The 20,170-nt window shown below is 40.1% G+C and overlaps 2 protein-coding genes across 2 annotated transcripts; one reads left to right on the forward strand and one right to left on the reverse strand.

Annotated features, from left to right (window-relative positions):
• Positions 1-549: 549 nt before the first annotated feature.
• On the forward strand, positions 550-3,149 carry LOC110912138 (60S ribosomal protein L15). Its single transcript, XM_022156807.2, has 4 exons — positions 550-659; positions 827-993; positions 1,837-2,034; positions 2,693-3,149. Exons 1-4 carry the CDS (start codon positions 656-658, stop codon positions 2,936-2,938), a joined length of 615 nt encoding a protein of 204 aa, XP_022012499.1. The 5' UTR covers positions 550-655; the 3' UTR covers positions 2,939-3,149.
• Positions 2,949-4,573, reverse strand: LOC110912137 (QWRF motif-containing protein 7). Its single transcript, XM_035984405.1, has 5 exons — positions 3,971-4,573; positions 3,616-3,852; positions 3,395-3,484; positions 3,225-3,332; positions 2,949-3,144 (listed from the first exon to the last, which is right to left on the reverse strand). Exons 1-5 carry the CDS (start codon positions 4,571-4,573, stop codon positions 3,097-3,099), a joined length of 1,086 nt encoding a protein of 361 aa, XP_035840298.1. The 3' UTR covers positions 2,949-3,096.
• Between the last annotated feature and the right edge of the window lie 15,597 nt (positions 4,574-20,170).

Genomic DNA, 20,170 nt, shown 5'->3' on the forward strand with positions numbered 1-20,170 from the left:
GTTTCAAACCTTTGGACTAAACTGGCAAAATGACCAAACCACATGGACTAAAATGGCATTTAACTCTTTCTTTTATTTACCTTTACACTTTATTATAGTAACTATTTAGATCTTTGCTTATTTTTATCTGCGTTTTGAACCAAGCGCGAGTGGAGTACAAACCAAAATCTCTTTTAAATTTTAAAAACACGAAGAGCATTCACATCCATTCCATTATTTTTTTCACCCTAAATTACACTAAAATACACTATATTTTCTCTCTCCTTTTCAATTAAATAATATATTTTATACCTTTATCATTATCTTTTCTCTCTCCTTCACTCACAACCACTTTCAAAATATATTAAAAAATTATAGGGGGTGAACAGTGTCTTTTCAAATATACAGATGAACAGTAACATTTTCTCTCTCCTCTACTCACAACCACTTTTTATACTCTTCATATTATAAAAACCCCACTCACACAATTTAGTGGAATAGATGTGAATGCTCTAAAAATACCCACCCTAAAAAGAAGTGATCCGGTTCGGCCCATACAAGATAAACAAGTCCAGGCCCAAACAAATAGACCCTTTATAACCTTCCAATAATAAAAAACCCTAATCTTCTTTCTTTTCACTCTCCATAGCAGCCCTAGCCATCCAGAACAACAACAATGGGTATACATTCATTCATTTCTTCAATTTCTCATACAACTGCTGCTAAATCACATCTTCTTTTCATTTCGTATTGTGTTTAATTACTGATTGATCGATCCGATTAGTTAAATGCGGATAATTAGGGTTTTAATCAGATGAAAATAATGTTGGTTGGTGATTGATTACAGGTGCTTACACTTATGTGTCGGAGCTATGGAGGAAGAAGCAGTCGGATGTCATGAGGTTTATGCAGAGAGTCAGGTGTTGGGAGTATCGTCAGCTTCCTTCCATTGTTCGGGTCACTCATCCTACCCGACCCGATAAGGCCCGTCGTATGGGCTATAAAGCCAAACAAGTAAGTTTGATTCATTTGAATATGTATTTGCACATTTGTTATTGATTTGTGTTATGAGTTAAGTAGATTGTTTTGTTACATGATGAAGGATACAACATTTTGTATGATTTTTTTTTTTTTTTTTTTGGTAAAGAACATTTTGTATGATTGATTACAACATTTTTATCATTTGTATGCACGTTCAGACCATAGTTAGATTGGTACTTTGGATGTTTGAATTAGAATTAAAAAAACTTATTTTTTTTGTCTGCTTAAGGACTCCTTTGTGTCTGCATATTGATGTTAAATAAGTAAATTATGTTTATATATCTATAATTATTTTCCATATATGTTTATAATTACAAGTTTTATAACTAGTATATATGTTTATCTTTATATGTATTAAAAATTATACCATTATAAATATATTTAGTAAAATTATTAGGCTTTTAGGCTCGCGAATCAGCTCAAGCTTCATAAGTGAAGCTCAATCTTGTTTATTAAACAAAACGTGTTTGTTTTTAGCGAAGCTTAATATTGTTTATTAAACTTGCTTGTTTTTAGTGAGGCTCATATTGAGCTTTTACTGAGTCGATCTCGAGTAGCTCACGAGCGTCAATTGGCTTGGCTTGTTTACATCCCCCCAAGTTGCAATGTTTTGCTGAGTTGCTATGCAAGGGTTTTAATCTGGCCTGAAATGCTGTATAAGTCATTTCACATGTTAATTCCTGTTATTTCCATGATTACCAACTATAATGCCAATCAAACGAATTTGTAATTTTTTTTAGTATATTTTACCACAAAGTCTTTATTAGATATCATATAATATGATTGTCTTTTAATTTTTATGTTTATTTTTGGTAGGGTTATGTAATCTATCGAGTACGTGTGAGGCGTGGTGGGCGTAAGAGACCCGTTCCCAAGGGTATTGTGTACGGAAAGCCCACAAACCAGGGTGTCACGCAACTGAAATTCCAGCGCAGCAAGAGATCTGTTGCTGAAGAACGCGCTGGCAGGAAGTTGGGTGGTCTTAAGGTTCTTAACTCTTATTGGCTCAATGAGGTACGTGTATATTTCTAACCTCATCAAGCGTTTTTCACAATTTTTTAAAGGGTTAGCATACATGTTTACAACGTAGTTGTCAATAGCGATTGTAGCAATCGCTATAGTGCGCCATGTAGCATATAGGTATAGTGTCACTATTAGGGTTGTAGAGATGGATATCGAGAATAGCGACACCTTATTTTTTTGTTTTTTAATATAAATAGCAATTAAATATAGCTATAATTTAGCTGGATTTTAGTTTTTTGTTAAATATACATGTAAAATAGCTGGATTTTAGTTTTTTGTTAAATATACATGTAAAATAGTTGGATTTTAGGTTTTTGTTAAATATACATGTAAAATAGCATATATACCAGGGTATTTTGATATATGTATATAAACACTCACATAAAAAAAATATTTTTTTAGTGTATTGCTACATATAATATACATATATTCTTTTTAATTTTGTAGTGTATCACTATTTATTAAATAGCTGTCCGCTATTTATCACTATTTGCTATGTAGCATATGGGTACCTTATCGCTATTCGCCATTAACAACTATCGTTTACAAGTACAGGTGTCATTTTCAACCTATTGATTTCGGTTGTTTTGTTATTCAAACTGGTCTATTTTGTCAACCAATTTGGTACTAAGTACAATCTGTAATGCAGGACTCGACGTACAAGTACTTTGAGGTGATCTTGGTGGACCCAGCACATGCTGCTATCCGTAACGACCCACGGATCAACTGGATCTGCAACCCGGTTCACAAACACAGAGAGCTTCGTGGATTGACATCTGCTGGCAAGAAATACAGAGGTCTGCGTGGTAAGGGACACTTGAACCACAAGGCACGTCCCTCGAGAAGGGCAACCTGGAAGAGGAACAACACTCTTTCCCTTCGCCGTTACCGTTGATAACTTTAAGGGTGGCATCTGTTGTTTTTTCTTTAGTTCTGAGCTTTTGTTTTGATGTTGATTTTGAACATTCATGTTCTTGAAAATACTTTTCGTCCATGTTCTTACCAGCTCATCGGAATTAAGGGTTGTTGACAGTGATCCTCAACGTATAGGATCTATACTAATTTGCATATTATATGAGCGCGCAAGCTTCTTTCTTCTTCCTGCATCATACAATGTTTGAAATCAAGAAACACATACGTTGACAATTATTTTTGATGTCGTTGAATAGTTGATTGCTCACTTTTAGCAATGCGACGTCAGTCATCCATGTTTGCAGCTCGGCTAGCAATTCGTGTTCTTGTTTAGCGATAATTGAAAGCTCGGTCAACTGGTAACATGACTTCTCGGCCTGTTTCAAATCGCCACATGACTCATGTAACTAAAACTCTATTTCAGAAAGTCATAGATTACCTGATAAGATAACTTTGAGATTGCGGATTCTATATTCGACAAAAGCGTGTTAGCAGTGACCAACACCTCACAAATTGATGAAACGTCTCCCTACACGTGATAAATGACGTTCAGAAGATGCTCGACGAAGTCTTTCTTAGTTCGGCTATGTAAAACTTTTGAAAGATAATATTTTGATTGGTATGAGGGGTAAGATGCTACAAGGGAAACTTGTTTATTACCTTGGAATCATAGAGCAACGGGATATTTGCACATGCGACGGTCAATTTCCTAACAACTCGACTAACAGCTTCAAAGTTTTTACCCTCGATTCTCGACCATTTTTCTAGCAAGAACATTTGCGAGTTCATAATATGATACAATCTGATATAGTTTTTTAGCTTTTGTACTTCTATTCGCTTTACCATGTTCGAATTCCTTATCGCAAGTATCTCAAGCCACACATTGAACATCTTCATCTGCATCAACAATAATCTTCATTAAAAAAATAAAATAAAATAAAAATATATGGCGCCAAACATGATCATGCCAGTTAGTTAGTTAGTTAGTTAGTTAGTTAGTTAATCAGTTAGTTACCTCCGCCACCGCTTTAACAGCGGACATGGTGAATTCGGCTCGTGCATTTGCGAACCGCCATTGCAACAACCTATTATTCATTAATTTAAAACTATGCACATATGCATCTTCAGAAGTAACTGATTTTTTCTGACTAAAGTACTTTAAAACTCCACTAAGTCCGCCTGTGGTGGTCCTGCCGCCGTGACTTGGCGGCTTTACCGACACAGGAGACGGAGACAGAGACGGACAAGGAGCAACTCGGCCGGGAGACAAGGCCCAAGCCGAAGGAGAAGTAGGTTTTTTTCGCGGCAAAATTTTTGTACTCGAGTCTTTTGTTGGCTTCTTCTTGGAGGCCACGCTAGTAAGATGATCGGTGTTGGTAGTCATTGGATTCGGAATGTGGATCATGAAATGATTCACTTCCGGTTCTCTATAACTTAGGGTTTTCGTGGTGGATATTGATCTAGATTTAGTGAAGGTGGTTGGGTTGTTAGATGATATTGTGGCGAGCGGCGGAGATGTGGTTGTGTTTGCGCTTTTGCAACGCGTGAGGAGCGGCGGATGGTGGTTTCCGGCAGGCGGTGTGACGTGGCGGCTGCCGGAGCGAGGGAGATGGTCCATTTTGAACTTGTGGTTTTTTGAAAGTGTAATTGGCGGTATTTATAGATTATAATTTATTTATATTTATTTATGGTTGCATGGAAGTCAACGTTTGACTAAATTTAGGTTTGTAATGTTGAGGGCACGTTCACCATACGTGGATTGAAGTCAACGGTTGACTTGCCATGCAATGAGACTTGAGAGCATGTACATTTTGAATAAATTTAAAAAAAATATATAATTAAATTCGTTTAGAAAGTAAAATGATGTTATGTTAAAATAAGTATATGAGAATCTAGTTGGTTTCGAGTTTTCTATAGGCCGTAGAGTTTTGTTTGTTTACGTTTTAGGTCCTTAAATTCGGAGATATAGTGTCGGTTTCAGGTGAGAACTAGTAACAAATACAGTCAGTGGGAATCGTAAAAATCTTCTCGTTTTAATATAAACTAGATTTGTTTACGTCACGCCTTACGGCGAAACACAACAAATGATATGTAAAATAAATGTTATTTGAAAATAAAGACTGTTGTTTAAAAAGGCAATCCAAAATCGGTTCAGTTTATCATCATACCGTTTTTAAAAATGACATATGAACTAAAAGAAGGATAAAGTATTCCTTAAAAAATATGAAACTAAATGAAGTTTTGACACCATCTAGTAACTTTTCAAGAGTTTAGGGCCATGATTGTAAATTTGTATAGAGTAAAAATAATGTTATTGAAACATTTATAATTTTGAAAAAAAAAAGCTTCAAAAACGGAACCTTAAAAAATCGAGCCTGCGTCCCTCAAGTCCACTACACCACAACCACAATTTGTGTTTTTTATGTGTATATTTAAACTATGAATTGGGAAGAGTAAATTGCTATTTTAGTCCCTGAGTTTTGTCCAAAATTGTCATTTTAGTCCAAATAGTTTTTTTTTGCATCTGGGTCCCTGACTTTTACATTTTATTGCCATTTTGATCACAATGTCTAACTCCGTTCATAAACCCCATCTGTAACCAGGGGTATTTTGGGGATTAACTAAAAAGGTTTTAAACATTGCCATTTTGATCCATTTTTTACCCCAGTATATAAACACAATTCACCCCTTTTTACAACCCTAATTCACCCCCAACAACTCATCGTCTTCCACAATTCACCCTAATTCACCCGTATTCAAGCATAATCACAGTTCCTGAGTTGGCGATTGAAGTAAGAACGATGTGGAATGCTCGGCCTCCTGGTTCAGCCTTTAATCCCGATGTGGATTATGGTATGTGTTAAAACCCTTAAATTTAGTGAAACGATCCCCTGTTTTTGTTCGATTATTGTTGTTTAATGGTGTATTTTGATGTTGATGGTGTATTTTGATGTTGATTTTCAGTTGACGACCCAGAATTGTTCACATTTGAGATACATCATGGAGGGGAATTGGTGGACTTTCCAGAATTTGGGTATGAGGGTAAAGTATCGTACATTGACAAGGTTAACCCTGACTACTTCTCTTTGATCATATTCAATGATATGATGGGTGAGCTAGGTTACCCAGAAGATGAACTAGGGGGATTAAGATACAACTTTAGGATTCCAGGAGAATGTTTTGAATTTGGGATAAGATCCTTAATGAGTGATAGTGATGTTATTGGGATGATTAAGTATACTCGAACACACAAGGTAATTGAGGTGTATGTTGAGCATATTTTGGGTAATAAAAAACAAGCTGATGCTACAAACTTAGGTGATGAATCACAGGCTGATCCTGCAAACTTAGGTGATTTAACACAAACTGAAGTTCAGGGTAATGAAAAGGTTAGTGTAGTGGATGTTAGCTCTGACTCTAATTCAGATTCAGATGAAAGTGATGAAAGTGATGATGTAGTAGATGATGAACAAAGCAAAGAAACAGAGGTAACAAATGCAAAGTTTATTGATCCTGATGGTGGTGATGATCCTGATTACAGTGGTAATGAGGATGAGGGTAATGATGAAAGTGAAGAGGGCAGTGATAAGGGTGAGGATAGTGATAAGGGTGAGGATAGTGAGGATCCTGATTACATAGTAGATGAGGAATACGAAGATGATGATGTTGAGGATAGCAAGTCTTTCCAAATGCTGAGCATAGATTCTGTCTGCGGCATATTCATGAAAACATGAAACCAAGGTGGAAAGGTGCAGTTTTTAAGAACCTGTTGTGGGCTGCTGCTAGTTCAACAACACCTCAGAAGTTTGAGAAGAATATGCAAGCAATCTTGACAGAGGATAAGGACTTGTACAACTGGCTGAAGGAGATTCCTTCTAAACATTGGTCAAGAGCATTTTTCAATGGTATATTTTCTTGTTTTAATGCTACTGTTATTATCAGTTAACTTATTGATGTGTTCTTGTTTTCTTGATGTTGACACAATGCAGAAAGGCCCAAGTGTGATGTCTTGTTGAACAACCTATGTGAGGTGTTCAACAGACATATACTAATTGGTAGGGACAGACCAATCATTACCTGTCTTGATTTCATTAGGGAATACTTGATGAAAAGGATAGTAGTAGTTCATAAAATGATTGGCAAGTCCCCAGGACCATTAACTCCCAAGGCCACTGTGATTTTTGAGAAGATAAAGACTGACGCTGCAAACTACACAGCTATTTGGTGTGGCAATGGAAAGTATGAGGTAAGTTGTTCTTCACTCAATTAAACAGGCTTCAATCATCCTTTGCATATATGTAAACTTGGTTATTTTGACATTATAGGTTAGTGGTCCTGAACTTGAAAAAAGGGCTGTGAATCTTGTAGAAAGGACTTGTGGATGCAGAAGGTTCCAGTTAACTGGCATGCCATGTAGGCATGCAGTGGCTTGTATCTGGAACAGGGCATTGAATGGGGAGGGTAATGGTGTACCAGAAGAGTGGGTAGATAAGGCCTACTGGCTAGAGACATGGAAAGATGTCTATAATCACACCCTAGAGCCAATCAATGGTATGGATTTATGGCCTAAAAGCCAATGCCTAACCACTTTAACAGCCCCCAAGTATCATAAGCCTGCTGGGAGACCCAAGAAGAAAAGAAGAAAATCTGTCGTCGAGTTGGAGGAGGTAAACGAGGTAATTGAAAAAAGTGGAAAACTGCCCAAAAAAGGGTATACAGTCACATGTCTTACCTGTGGGGAAAAAGGACATAATAGGAGGACCTGCAGTAAAGGAAAGGGTGGGGAGGCTGCTGGTGTTGCTGGACAGGAGGGTGAGGCTGCTGGTGTTAATGGACAGGAGGGTGGGTCTGCTGGTCAGGAGGGTGGAGCTGCTGGTCTGGATGGTTGTGCAGCAGGTGGTGATGTTTAGGGTCAATTTGTTGAACTTGATGTATTGTGGTTTAGGTTCTTTTGTTGGATATTAACTCATTTTGGACAAGCTTTACTTCATGCTGTGTTGTATGGTACAGGCCTTTTGTTTAGGTAATTCACGTCTGTTTGGTATGGTATTTGGACATGTGTCTTATGGTTTGTAATGGAACAAGTATGTAATGGTTTAGTCTTGTCTTTTGGTTTGTAATGGAAACAGTTTGTAATGAATTAATATTGTCTTGTGGTTTGTAATTCATGTCTGTTTGTATGGTGTCAATGCTTTGACACATTTGCATATCAACTGTTAGCCAAACGGCCGAAACCTGAATGTGTCAACTGTGACCCATCAGTGATATCAAAATTGATGTGCAAATGGTGTCAATTGTGACCCATTTTCAATTGTGCGCCAAATGGCCGAAACCTGAATTTGGACTGACCATACATGTCTAATTAACATAAGCCAAACAACCAAACTAACACCAATTGACAACTGTGACCATACATGTCTAATTACAATAACCACTTTCATTATCTTAGATCAACATAAATATTCAACAAAACACTGACCATTTCATTCCATTAAAGCTTCATACATTTCACAAATCTTAATCAACTACTCAAATTGCTAAGTAGAACATCAGTACAGAGAACAAAATGACCCCTAAAACAATCTTCAAACTTTTGTTTTCTAAAATGACTCGTTGAAGCTTTTCTTGCAGGTGTCACACCCCAACCGATGGCGGAATCATCGGGGCGCGGCACTAGGCGAATCAGATTGCTCAAGAGAATCCATAACAACTATATTGCGATAATATTTATTACATTTGTCATCCCATACTAACAAACAATACAATCACGTAAGTTATCACGGATTTCTTGTCCTCTCGAACAATTCAAATCCGACAACCTAGATTTTAGATGCGTTTCTAGACTTCCTAGCTTGATTTGATGTAAACTTCGGCTAAACCTGCAACATACGTTAAAACTTTGTCAATACAAAAGTATTGGCGAGTATACAGGTTTGATATGTGATAGTGTGATAGATTAAAAGTGCTGCGAATTTCCACATGCATAAACGTAATACACAACATATATACTCACAAAACTGATACTACCAGCTAAGTCCTCGATGCTCGACTCTTGATGGCATAACTAGACCCCGTCGGGCGAAATAGTACTATACTAGTCTTGGTGGGACGTCACGAGTATAAGTCCTAGCATACATGTACTAGCATCACGTATATCTATGCAAACAGTTATTCGCAAGTGATAAATAGTCCAATTAAATCATTCGTTTGATAAGTTTGGTTTTATTGGAACGTATGTTACACCCAAAATTCGATAAAAGGGGTCAAGTATACTCACAGTGGTTGGTTGTGGATTGAAAGGAACACTGAGAATAGGTTAGCCTGAATAGTTCGATAACATAACGATGAGTAATGCGGAAAAAGTAAACAGTGTACTTGGATCGAGTAGGCCATTCGATCGGACAGCAGTTCGATCGAGTGGGCTGTTCGATTGGTTCGAAAGTCCGTTCGAACATCCATTCGATCGGCCGGCTGGCTCGATCGGCTGGTTCCTTCAAGTGGATTGTTTCTTCCTTTGATGTGAAGGATGTGTTTGTGTATGATGGTTTGTACTACCTTTCAAGTTGGCCGATCGAACAGCTGTTCGATCGGTTAGCCCAACCGATCGGCTAGCACTTCATTGTTTTCAAATATGTCACTCGATCGGTTGGCATGTTCGATCGGGTGACATTCCAATGTTTCGAAAAGTCTAAGTGTTTTGAAAGTATAGTATCTCATGATTCGAGCAGTAATGATTACAATCGAGTGGCGTAGTCGATCGAACAGTACCTCGTCAATACTACACTTCATGAGTTTGTGGGACTAAGTGCTAGTCGATCGGTTAGCCTAGTCGATCGGCTGGCATAGTCGTTCGGTTGGGCTGTTCGATCGAACAGCCTAGCCGTTCGGCCAGCTTCTCGATTCGGTTAACCTATCACTTAACACTTGGTTATTCCCGTTAATTGTTGATGTTTTAGAGATATTTTGATTACGAGTTGAACCACAAAACTGAAGTCCCCACTTAGCCTACTGACTCGAGCAGGAATCACCCAAACTCGGTCAGAGACGGTTTGGAACCCAAGTTTAACGTTTAACCCGAAATCGGTATATCTCTCGGTAGAACCCGAATCTTGAACCATGTGTTTGTTTAGAATGGTTTATAAATCGGTTCAAGCTTCGTTTTCACCGGTTTGAGTGTAAAAGAGTTGAAAGATAGATGAAAACCCATCTTCCAATCCTTTCCCACCGTGAAATGTTAAGATCTTTGGTAGATTTTAGGTTATTCATGTGGAAATCGGTTAGATCTAAGCGATTCATGGTGGAATGATGTCAAAACTTAGTGTTCTTTGAAGAACACATGATGACATCACCCAAGAACACCTAGATCTTGGTGATTTCATGGATGAAATCCAAGTTTTGAAAGATAGAAAGATGTAGAATCGATTAATGAACAAAAACGTACAAGGATTAGAGCGTAATACTTACCGGTTTGAGAGAAATCTGAGATTTAGTGAGAAGAAGAGGCTGGTCGGTCAGAGCTTTTCCAAAAGTGGAAAGTTTGACAAAGACAGCCCTATTTATAGGCTTCCAAAAGAGGAGAGGGTCAGCTGATCGAACAGCATCCCTGATCGAGCAGCTGCCCGATCGAACACCCTGTTCGATCGGCTAGCCTGTTCGATCAGGTTGCCCTGTTCGATCGGCTAGCCTGTTCGATCAGGTTGCCCTGTTCGATCGGCTAGCCTGTTCGATCAGGTTGCCCTGTTCGATCGGCTAGCCTGTTCGATCAGGTTGCCCTGTTCGATCGGCTAGCCTGTTCGATCAGGTTGCCCTGTTCGATCGGCTAGCCTGTTCGATCAGGTTGCCCTGTTCGATCGGCTTGCCTGGTTTTGAGTGTTTCGCGATGATTTTTGATATTTCGACTTAGAACGATGATTTGAGGATGGTAGGATTTCCTAATCAAATTACTTTTAGTCCCAACTACTATATCCAACATACGAGCATCCTTACAACCATTTCGGGTTCGATTTCCATTGAGTTTGATTCACCTTTGAGTCTTGATTGATTTGATTGATTCACCACACACTTTAACATAAAAGTAAACATGCACAAGTAACACATAAGGCACACACACACGTATAAAAGTACTAGAATCTCCACACTTGAGTTCGATGATTGATTTGACTAGCCTGATCGAATTGATCCGTTCGGAAGCCTTTTGATCCCGTTTTTGGTGCGATTTCGACGGTTTGAACCATATTTTCATATATTTATATAATTATTAAATTATTTATTATTATTAATCACAAAAGGGCCGTATATACGTATTTATGTATCCAATTCTCAGTGCGGTGATCGAGTTACGCGTGCCTTCGAGTGCGTTCTTCGATGTGATGTGCCACAATGATTACCGGGGCACTACTTACTCGTATTGCTATCATCGTCATGACGGCTGGAGTCATAGCACTCACCCGATAGTCCTTGTTAGCGTTGATTACTTACGTTTTGACACCTCACGCTTATCGAGAAGGGTAGATTAGGCCTTTACTCGACATCATCGTGAGTGTTATGCAAAAATAGGTTTGTACTAATGATAGAATATGCGTAATCATTCTATTATACTTCGATTTAGCGATGTAATTGATATAGTTATATTATGATCCGAATCTCCGGTGCTAGGCGTAACGAGTGTATCGAGTAGTAACAACGCACGAAGGTGCGGGTTGTTACAGTATCCCCTCCTTTAGGAAATTTCGTCCCGAAATTAATCCAATAAGAGTTGATGCGATTGAGAGTAGAGGTTAATAGCGTCTAGATAACGAGCGATCGATTACGATTTGGCGAGTGAAAATAGAGAGAGCATACGATTCGATTACTTAGAAGTGATAACACATACAAAAAGCAATTTTATAGCGTTTTAAACTTACCAATACTTGATTAATTTCCGAAGTTAATTAAGAAAAATCTCCTCATGGCGCGGTGTCGACCGTTTTGATGTCCACACCAGCGCTATGTGGAGGGTTTTGTTATTTGATAACAGGTTTTGAGTTTTACATTTTAAAAGAATCAGGTGGCAAAATAAGTTTTAAGAAAACTTTCCTACAACGTGGGTTCGAGCGGAACTCGACTGTCGAACCCTCGTTCTCGGGAAGATTCCTGTCGGTCATTGCAAAGGTTTTTAAGAAAAGAATTGGACTTATGAAATTTTCATTGGGCACGGAGCCAAACTGATTCAATGTTTTCTCCATGTTGTAAGGAATTTCATTTGTCCAACGGTTTTAGTAACAATTTTTATAAAAATAGGTTTTCCTTAATATTATGGAAAAAATAACTTACATCGGGCCCCACGTGGCACCTTCCCATAAAATTTCGTTAGTATGGTTAAAACACTTATATATAGGAAGTACCAGCGGCGTATCCACCATGCTTTACCCATATTAACTCTGTTTCATGAGGCAGTGTCATGCGTGCCGATAAGACACAGATAGAATTTCGATTCCCTTGATCCTAGCGATGAGGTGTTAGACCGAGTTTTGAATAGAAATAAGTTGGATGCAAACCAAGCGTAGGCAGCGGGTGCGAGTAGTCCGGTCGCACAACGCTGATATGGTATGCTTGGTTGGGCAACGAATGACACGATTTGATTCGGGTAAATGAGATTTCGATTTGATTCCACACGAAGTTCGCATGGCACGTTTCCACAAGACTTGCTAATATGACAAACACCATGTTTCCATATTAGTTTTATCTTGTGAAGCAATGTCATGCACCCTAACATTACACCACCTGCGATGACTTCCAAGTAACATTCGAACATCGATAGACAATAGATTTCAACAGATTGATAAGCGACGATTGTTGCGTTGCGAGTGATAGACGATTGATTGAACTGATTACACCACGAATAGTACTAAGGCTAGCCCACACGGCCTTTTTCCACAAGGTCAACTAATATGGTCAAAACATCACCATGTTTCAACCTTGTTAGTTTCGCCTCGTGAAGCGAGGTCTTGTGCGCTAACATGACACGTAGAATGCGTGCATTGATAAGTAATAGCGAACCATGATAAGAGTATCGAGTTGATGGATTAGGTGCGAGGCGCGTTAAGAGTGGAAGGCGGCGAGTGATTCTCGATACTCGTCTAGCGAATCCACAATTGACGATCCACACCAGCTGATAGAAGTTCACACAATTGACAACAACTAGCGTTAGAGATTTCTAGACAAACACATGATGCGATTGCGATTTCGAGCCACTTATCGAATGATTTGATTGCGAGATTGATCCGGCAAAACTGCGATTAAGTTGCGTTCTAGACTTTACGCCCAGTCTCGCGTTGCTCCAATTGCTCTTCGGGGTGAACTTACCTAAGTTCATCGATGTGGCAATTTGTGTACGCGGACTTACGTGAAGCCTCGCAGTGATGCGATTTAGTTTTGTTACGCCTTGTGATTGATGGTAGAGTGTCAAATTAACCATAATAGTATAATAGGTCTAATAACGTCCAACTCCACATGGCACTTTCTTCACGAAGTTTCGGTAGTATGGTAAAGCGTACCCCCGCGTCACCCCTACTACTTATGCCCCGTGCTTTGGTGTCACACTTTGTTGACACGGCCTTGACCGTGCTTTTAAACGTTATGGCACCATTAGAGCTTCACTACGATCTCCGTGCACTGACCAAGATAATCCCGTGTGCACCCGTGATTAGTTGTCCCTTGCACGTATACCGTACCTCGTTCTAAGAGTGTTATAGGGATAAAATACATAATATAGTACATAGTGCTAGCGTCTAGATAGTGCTCGATTGTAAGAGAAATAGAATCCACACACGATGATATATGAAATAAGTTCCAGAAATGATAGCGATAAGTCGGATTATTACAACAACATTAGGATCAAAATAACGTTGTTGTGGATATTTGCGGAGACGGCGATTGCTGATGACTTCCTTCCAGGTCACGGTCCTGTACGGCACTGCGACGTATAATGCCCATACCAGTTGCAATTTGCGCAATAGCGACATCCTGCTTCTAGCGGGTGATGATACGTGCATGTGAAACACAGGGGATGAGATCCATGGTAAGCCCGTTGTGGCTGAACTGGGACTGATCGGAGAGGTTCGGGTTGCGGCAGTCCAGTTGTTGAAGAGTCTGGGCTCACGGTCTTTCGTTTGCGGCTCGGTTGGGCTTCTGGAGTTGATGTAGTGTCGTCCTCGGATTTGCCTGATGATTTGACGGAAACATTGTCGGAGCAATCCTTGGAAGAATCCTCCGAGGAGCTGTCAGATGAACCATCGACCGATTCTCCAAGGGAATCGTCGGATGAGTTGATGAAGATTGCTTGATGAGCTCGTGTGACAGGCTTCTTGAAGGAGAACCCGTCCATGACTCGTTTGCTGTTGATCTCTGCGGCTAGTCGGTAGGCTTCTTCGATGGTAGTAGGTTTTGCAGCTTCGACAAAATCACCCACACACTCTGGTAAGCCACGAATATACTTCGCGATAGCTTTCTTCGGAGTGTCGACTTGACTTGGGCAGATTATGCTAAGCTGTTTGAACCTTGCTGTATAGCTCGCATTGTCACCTTCGGTTTGCTTGATTTCCCAAAATTCGTTCTCTAGCTTCTGGACTTCGTGAGTAGGACAATATTCTTCCTTCATGAGTTCCTTCAGCTCGCCCCATGAGAGGGCGTAAGCTGCGGAGATCCCACGTTTGTTGCGTTCGGCGGTCCACCAATCGAGTGCTCTCGATTGAAATACTCCGGTGGCGCAAGTAGTTTGAAGGTCCTCGGGGCACCCACTCTGACGAAGGGTAACCTCGATGGCATCGAACCACTGGAGTAATTGAGAAACATCTCCTTCACCCGTGAAAGGCATCGGATCACAGGCTTTGAAGTGTTTGTGGAGGAATGCAGATTCCGTCTTGACGTCTTCCGGGGCTCGAGAGTGGCTTCGAGAGTGCACTTGCGCGACAATTTGAGGAATGAGCTTGACCACTTCCTTGGTCACAATTGAGGCAATCCTCTTATCGGCGCGTCGTTGGGCTCTTCTCCTAGCTACTCGTCTCGAGATCGAGTTGTTGGAAGGCATCTAGACAGAAGGATTCGGAATGAGATTCGATCATAATGATTTCTGAACTTTTGATGCGATTTGATTCGATCAAAACTTGGTATAGAATTATTTAAACACATAGGAGCCACATAGGAAAATACTAGATTCCTAACCTCTCACATAATTGATTCGTTTTGTATATAGTACGTATAGGTATAGCTGTAGGTTACACATAGATATTGGTTCAGAATTCGCGAGGACGCGACGAGAGAAATGGCGTAAGCGAATTCGAGTACTTAGGCGTTGGTTTTGTTGCGGTCATTCGGTCTTTGTTTTTGATTGCGATGGCTGTGCAGGTTGTGCGCTTTGTAAATCGAGGTTCGTAAATTCGATAAATCGAGAAACCGGTAAATCGTAAAGCTTAAATTTGAAAACTCATAGACGTAAACCATACACGTAAAATTTAGATGGAATGCCTTGGGTGTTTAGGCGTTGACTACCCAAGTAACCCGACTATACCCAACAAGTTCGGGCATACGCGTTGACCTAGGGGACTCATGCTTCCACTGGGATGCAGCTCCTGACATTCGTCTCTCTAGTCTTCGCGTAGCCTGAGTAGTTGTTATGGTCGTGACCTTGGTGAGAGCTTTTGTAAACCATTTTATAGAGTGGAACAGTTGATTAAGGTATGGGTTTCACCCCTGGCTTAACAACTTCGTTCCCATTTGTGGTTGTGCTCATCGAATAAATCCGAGAGTTCCACCAGAATTTCGAAATGGAGATCTTTTGTCGAGATGTGGATGTCACTCCTAGCTCAACAAAGAGTTCTCGTGCTAGAAAAATACGCTGAGTGAGTGATCCTATCGAGAGTTGTTGGTTTTCACACCTGGTCTCGACTAGATCACTCGGTTTTGTTATGCGAGTAGTTTTGAAAACATGTGTATTGTGTCAGCCTTAGGAAAGGCTAAGTAACCTTCTAGCCTTAGGAAAGGCTCTTTGTGTGAAGCTGTAGTATGCGGTGTTCACACAATAGTTGTAACTTTTCGATCGAGAGTAGCAAGTTGGCCCAAACAAACCCTAACGAGTTCGTATGAGTCGGCCTGTGGGTACTTAGACTATAGACTAGGTCAATTTTCTAAGACATCGACCCGGACTAGGTCGAGTCTCAAACTTTGCCTAATTCCCTATAGTTATGGCTCTGATACCAATCTGTCACACCCCAACCGATGGCGGAATCATCGGGGCGCGGCACTAGGCGAATCAGATTGCTCAAGAGAATCCATAACAACTATATTGCGATAATATTTATTACATTTGTCATCCCATACTAACAAACAATACAATCACGTAAGTTATCATGGATTTCTTGTCCTCTCGAACAATTCAAATCCGACAACCTAGATTTTAGATGCGTTTCTAGACTTCCTAGCTTGATTTGATGTAAACTTCGGCTAAACCTGCAACATACGTTAAAACTTTGTCAATACAAAAGTATTGGCGAGTATACAGGTTTGATATGTGATAGTGTGATAGATTAAAAGTGCTGCGAATTTCCACATGCATAAACGTAATACACAACATATATACTCACAAAACTGATACTACCAGCTAAGTCCTCGATGCTCGACTCTTGATGGCATAACTAGACCCCGTCGGGCGAAATAGTACTATACTAGTCTTGGTGGGACGTCACGAGTATAAGTCCTAGCATACAGGTACTAGCATCACGTATATCTATGCAAACAGTTATTCGCAAGTGATAAATAGTCCAATTAAATCATTCGTTTGATAAGTTTGGTTTTATTGGAACGTATGTTACACCCAAAATTCGATAAAAGGGGTCAAGTATACTCACAGTGGTTGGTTGTGGATTGAAAGGAACACTGAGAATAGGTTAGCCTGAATAGTTCGATAACATAACGATGAGTAATGCGGAAAAAGTAAACAGTGTACTTGGATCGAGTAGGCCATTCGATCGGACAGCAGTTCGATCGAGTGGGCTGTTCGATTGGTTCGAAAGTCCGTTCGAACATCCATTCGATCGGCCGGCTGGCTCGATCGGCTGGTTCCTTCAAGTGGATTGTTTCTTCCTTTGATGTGAAGGATGTGTTTGTGTATGATGGTTTGTACTACCTTTCAAGTTGGCCGATCGAACAGCTGTTCGATCGGTTAGCCCAACCGATCGGCTAGCACTTCATTGTTTTCAAATATGTCACTCGATCGGTTGGCATGTTCGATCGGGTGACATTCCAATGTTTCGAAAAGTCTAAGTGTTTTGAAAGTATAGTATCTCATGATTCGAGCAGTAATGATTACAATCGAGTGGCGTAGTCGATCGAACAGTACCTCGTCAATACTACACTTCATGAGTTTGTGGGACTAAGTGCTAGTCGATCGGTTAGCCTAGTCGATCGGCTGGCATAGTCGTTCGGTTGGGCTGTTCGATCGAACAGCCTAGCCGTTCGGCCAGCTTCTCGATTCGGTTAACCTATCACTTAACACTTGGTTATTCCCGTTAATTGTTGATGTTTTAGAGATATTTTGACTACGAGTTGAACCACAAAACTGAAGTCCCCACTTAGCCTACTGACTCGAGCAGGAATCACCCAAACTCGGTCAGAGACGGTTTGGAACCCAAGTTTAACGTTTAACCCGAAATCGGTATATCTCTCGGTAGAACCCGAATCTTGAACCATGTGTTTGTTTAGAATGGTTTATAAATCGGTTCAAGCTTCGTTTTCACCGGTTTGAGTGTAAAAGAGTTGAAAGATAGATGAAAACCCATCTTCCAATCCTTTCCCACCGTGAAATGTTAAGATCTTTGGTAGATTTTAGGTTATTCATGTGGAAATCGGTTAGATCTAAGCGATTCATGGTGGAATGATGTCAAAACTTAGTGTTCTTTGAAGAACACATGATGACATCACCCAAGAACACCTAGATCTTGGTGATTTCATGGATGAAATCCAAGTTTTGAAAGATAGAAAGATGTAGAATCGATTAATGAACAAAAACGTACAAGGATTAGAGCGTAATACTTACCGGTTTGAGAGAAATCTGAGATTTAGTGAGAAGAAGAGGCTGGTCGGTCAGAGCTTTTCCAAAAGTGGAAAGTTTGACAAAGACAGCCCTATTTATAGGCTTCCAAAAGAGGAGAGGGTCAGCTGATCGAACAGCATCCCTGATCGAGCAGCTGCCCGATCGAACACCCTGTTCGATCGGCTAGCCTGTTCGATCAGGTTGCCCTGTTCGATCGGCTAGCCTGTTCGATCAGGTTGCCCTGTTCGATCGGCTAGCCTGTTCGATCAGGTTGCCCTGTTCGATCGGCTAGCCTGTTCGATCAGGTTGCCCTGTTCGATCGGCTAGCCTGTTCGATCAGGTTGCCCTGTTCGATCGGCTTGCCTGGTTTTGAGTGTTTCGCGATGATTTTTGATATTTCGACTTAGAACGATGATTTGAGGATGGTAGGATTTCCTAATCAAATTACTTTTAGTCCCAACTACTATATCCAACATACGAGCATCCTTACAACCATTTCGGGTTCGATTTCCATTGAGTTTGATTCACCTTTGAGTCTTGATTGATTTGATTGATTCACCACACACTTTAACATAAAAGTAAACATGCACAAGTAACACATAAGGCACACACACACGTATAAAAGTACTAGAATCTCCACACTTGAGTTCGATGATTGATTTGACTAGCCTGATCGAATTGATCCGTTCGGAAGCCTTTTGATCCCGTTTTTGGTGCGATTTCGACGGTTTGAACCATATTTTCATATATTTATATAATTATTAAATTATTTATTATTATTAATCACAAAAGGGCCGTATATACGTATTTATGTATCCAATTCTCAGTGCGGTGATCGAGTTACGCGTGCCTTCGAGTGCGTTCTTCGATGTGATGTGCCACAATGATTACCGGGGCACTACTTACTCGTATTGCTATCATCGTCATGACGGCTGGAGTCATAGCACTCACCCGATAGTCCTTGTTAGCGTTGATTACTTACGTTTTGACACCTCACGCTTATCGAGAAGGGTAGATTAGGCCTTTACTCGACATCATCGTGAGTGTTATGCAAAAATAGGTTTGTACTAATGATAGAATATGCGTAATCATTCGATTATACTTCGATTTAGCGATGTAATTGATATAGTTATATTATGATCCGAATCTCCGGTGCTAGGCGTAACGAGTGTATCGAGTAGTAACAACGCACGAAGGTGCGGGTTGTTACAGCAGGTCCCTGTTGTCAACTCCCAACTCGCTATGATTTTCTTCATGATTCAGGGCTACAGAAGACACGTACAAAGGGGGCTCAGCCCAACACACGAACCCACAACTATTACCCGGACGAGTGCAGCAATGGAAGCGTCGGCCCGGACGAATGCAGCAATGGAAGCGTCGGCCTGGATTTAGTTTCGAACCCACATACACAGTAAACCATGATGATTTCCAAATTAGGGTTTGTACACGAACGATTTTAGACAGGGGACGTCTGTGGATTTTGATGAATTAGGGTTTTTAGGGCTTCCAACGTTGGTGAATTGTGGAAGACGATGAGTTGTTGGGGTGAATTAGGGTTGTAAAAAGGGGTGAATTGTGTTTATATACTGGGGTAAAAAAATGGATCAAAATGGCAATGTTTAAAACCTTTTTAGTTAATCCCCAAAATACCCCTGGTTACAAATGGGGTTTATGGACGAAGTTAGACATTGTGATCAAAATGGCAATAAAATGTAAAAGTCAGGGACCCAGATGCAAACAAAAAAAACTATTTGGACTAAAATGACAATTTTGGACAATACTCAGGGACTAAAATGGCAATTTACTCAATTGGGAAAATAAAAAGAATACAGCTCAGTGAATGCCACGCAACATCTATATATTGGCCCACTGCCAACCTCCACCAATCACGTCAAACCGTCACCCCACCTCACCCAATCAACCACAAGAACTATTCATGGGCCTAGCCCATTTATATGTATAATAATAATAATAATAATAATAATAATAATAATAATATATGTATATAATAGTATAATATATAATATAATACCACATCATCTAACATGAATACTATCTGATCAGTCACGTATAAAAGTGGGGTAAAAGTTACATTTGTTTTAAAAATATTATTCTTGTTCAAATAAACATATACATTACCGATGGAAC

Source organism: Helianthus annuus, chromosome 15, assembly GCF_002127325.2.
Source record: "Helianthus annuus cultivar XRQ/B chromosome 15, HanXRQr2.0-SUNRISE, whole genome shotgun sequence".
Lineage (NCBI taxonomy): Eukaryota > Viridiplantae > Streptophyta > Magnoliopsida > Asterales > Asteraceae > Helianthus > Helianthus annuus.

Excerpts from the sequence above, each read along its gene's own strand:
- LOC110912138 (XM_022156807.2), top strand. Across the intron at positions 994-1,836 it reads TGGGCTATAAAGCCAAACAA|GGTTATGTAATCTATCGAGT; the intron begins GTAAGTTTGATT and ends TATTTTTGGTAG. Across the intron at positions 2,035-2,692 it reads ACTCTTATTGGCTCAATGAG|GACTCGACGTACAAGTACTT; the intron begins GTACGTGTATAT and ends TCTGTAATGCAG.
- LOC110912137 (XM_035984405.1), bottom strand. The coding sequence starts at position 4,573 with ATGGACCATCTCCCTCGCTCCGGCAGCCGCCACGTCACACCGCCTGCC. Across the intron at positions 3,853-3,970 it reads CTGTTAAAGCGGTGGCGGAG|ATGAAGATGTTCAATGTGTG; the intron begins GTAACTAACTGA and ends TTGTTGATGCAG. Across the intron at positions 3,333-3,394 it reads TCTCAAAGTTATCTTATCAG|GCCGAGAAGTCATGTTACCA; the intron begins GTAATCTATGAC and ends GATTTGAAACAG.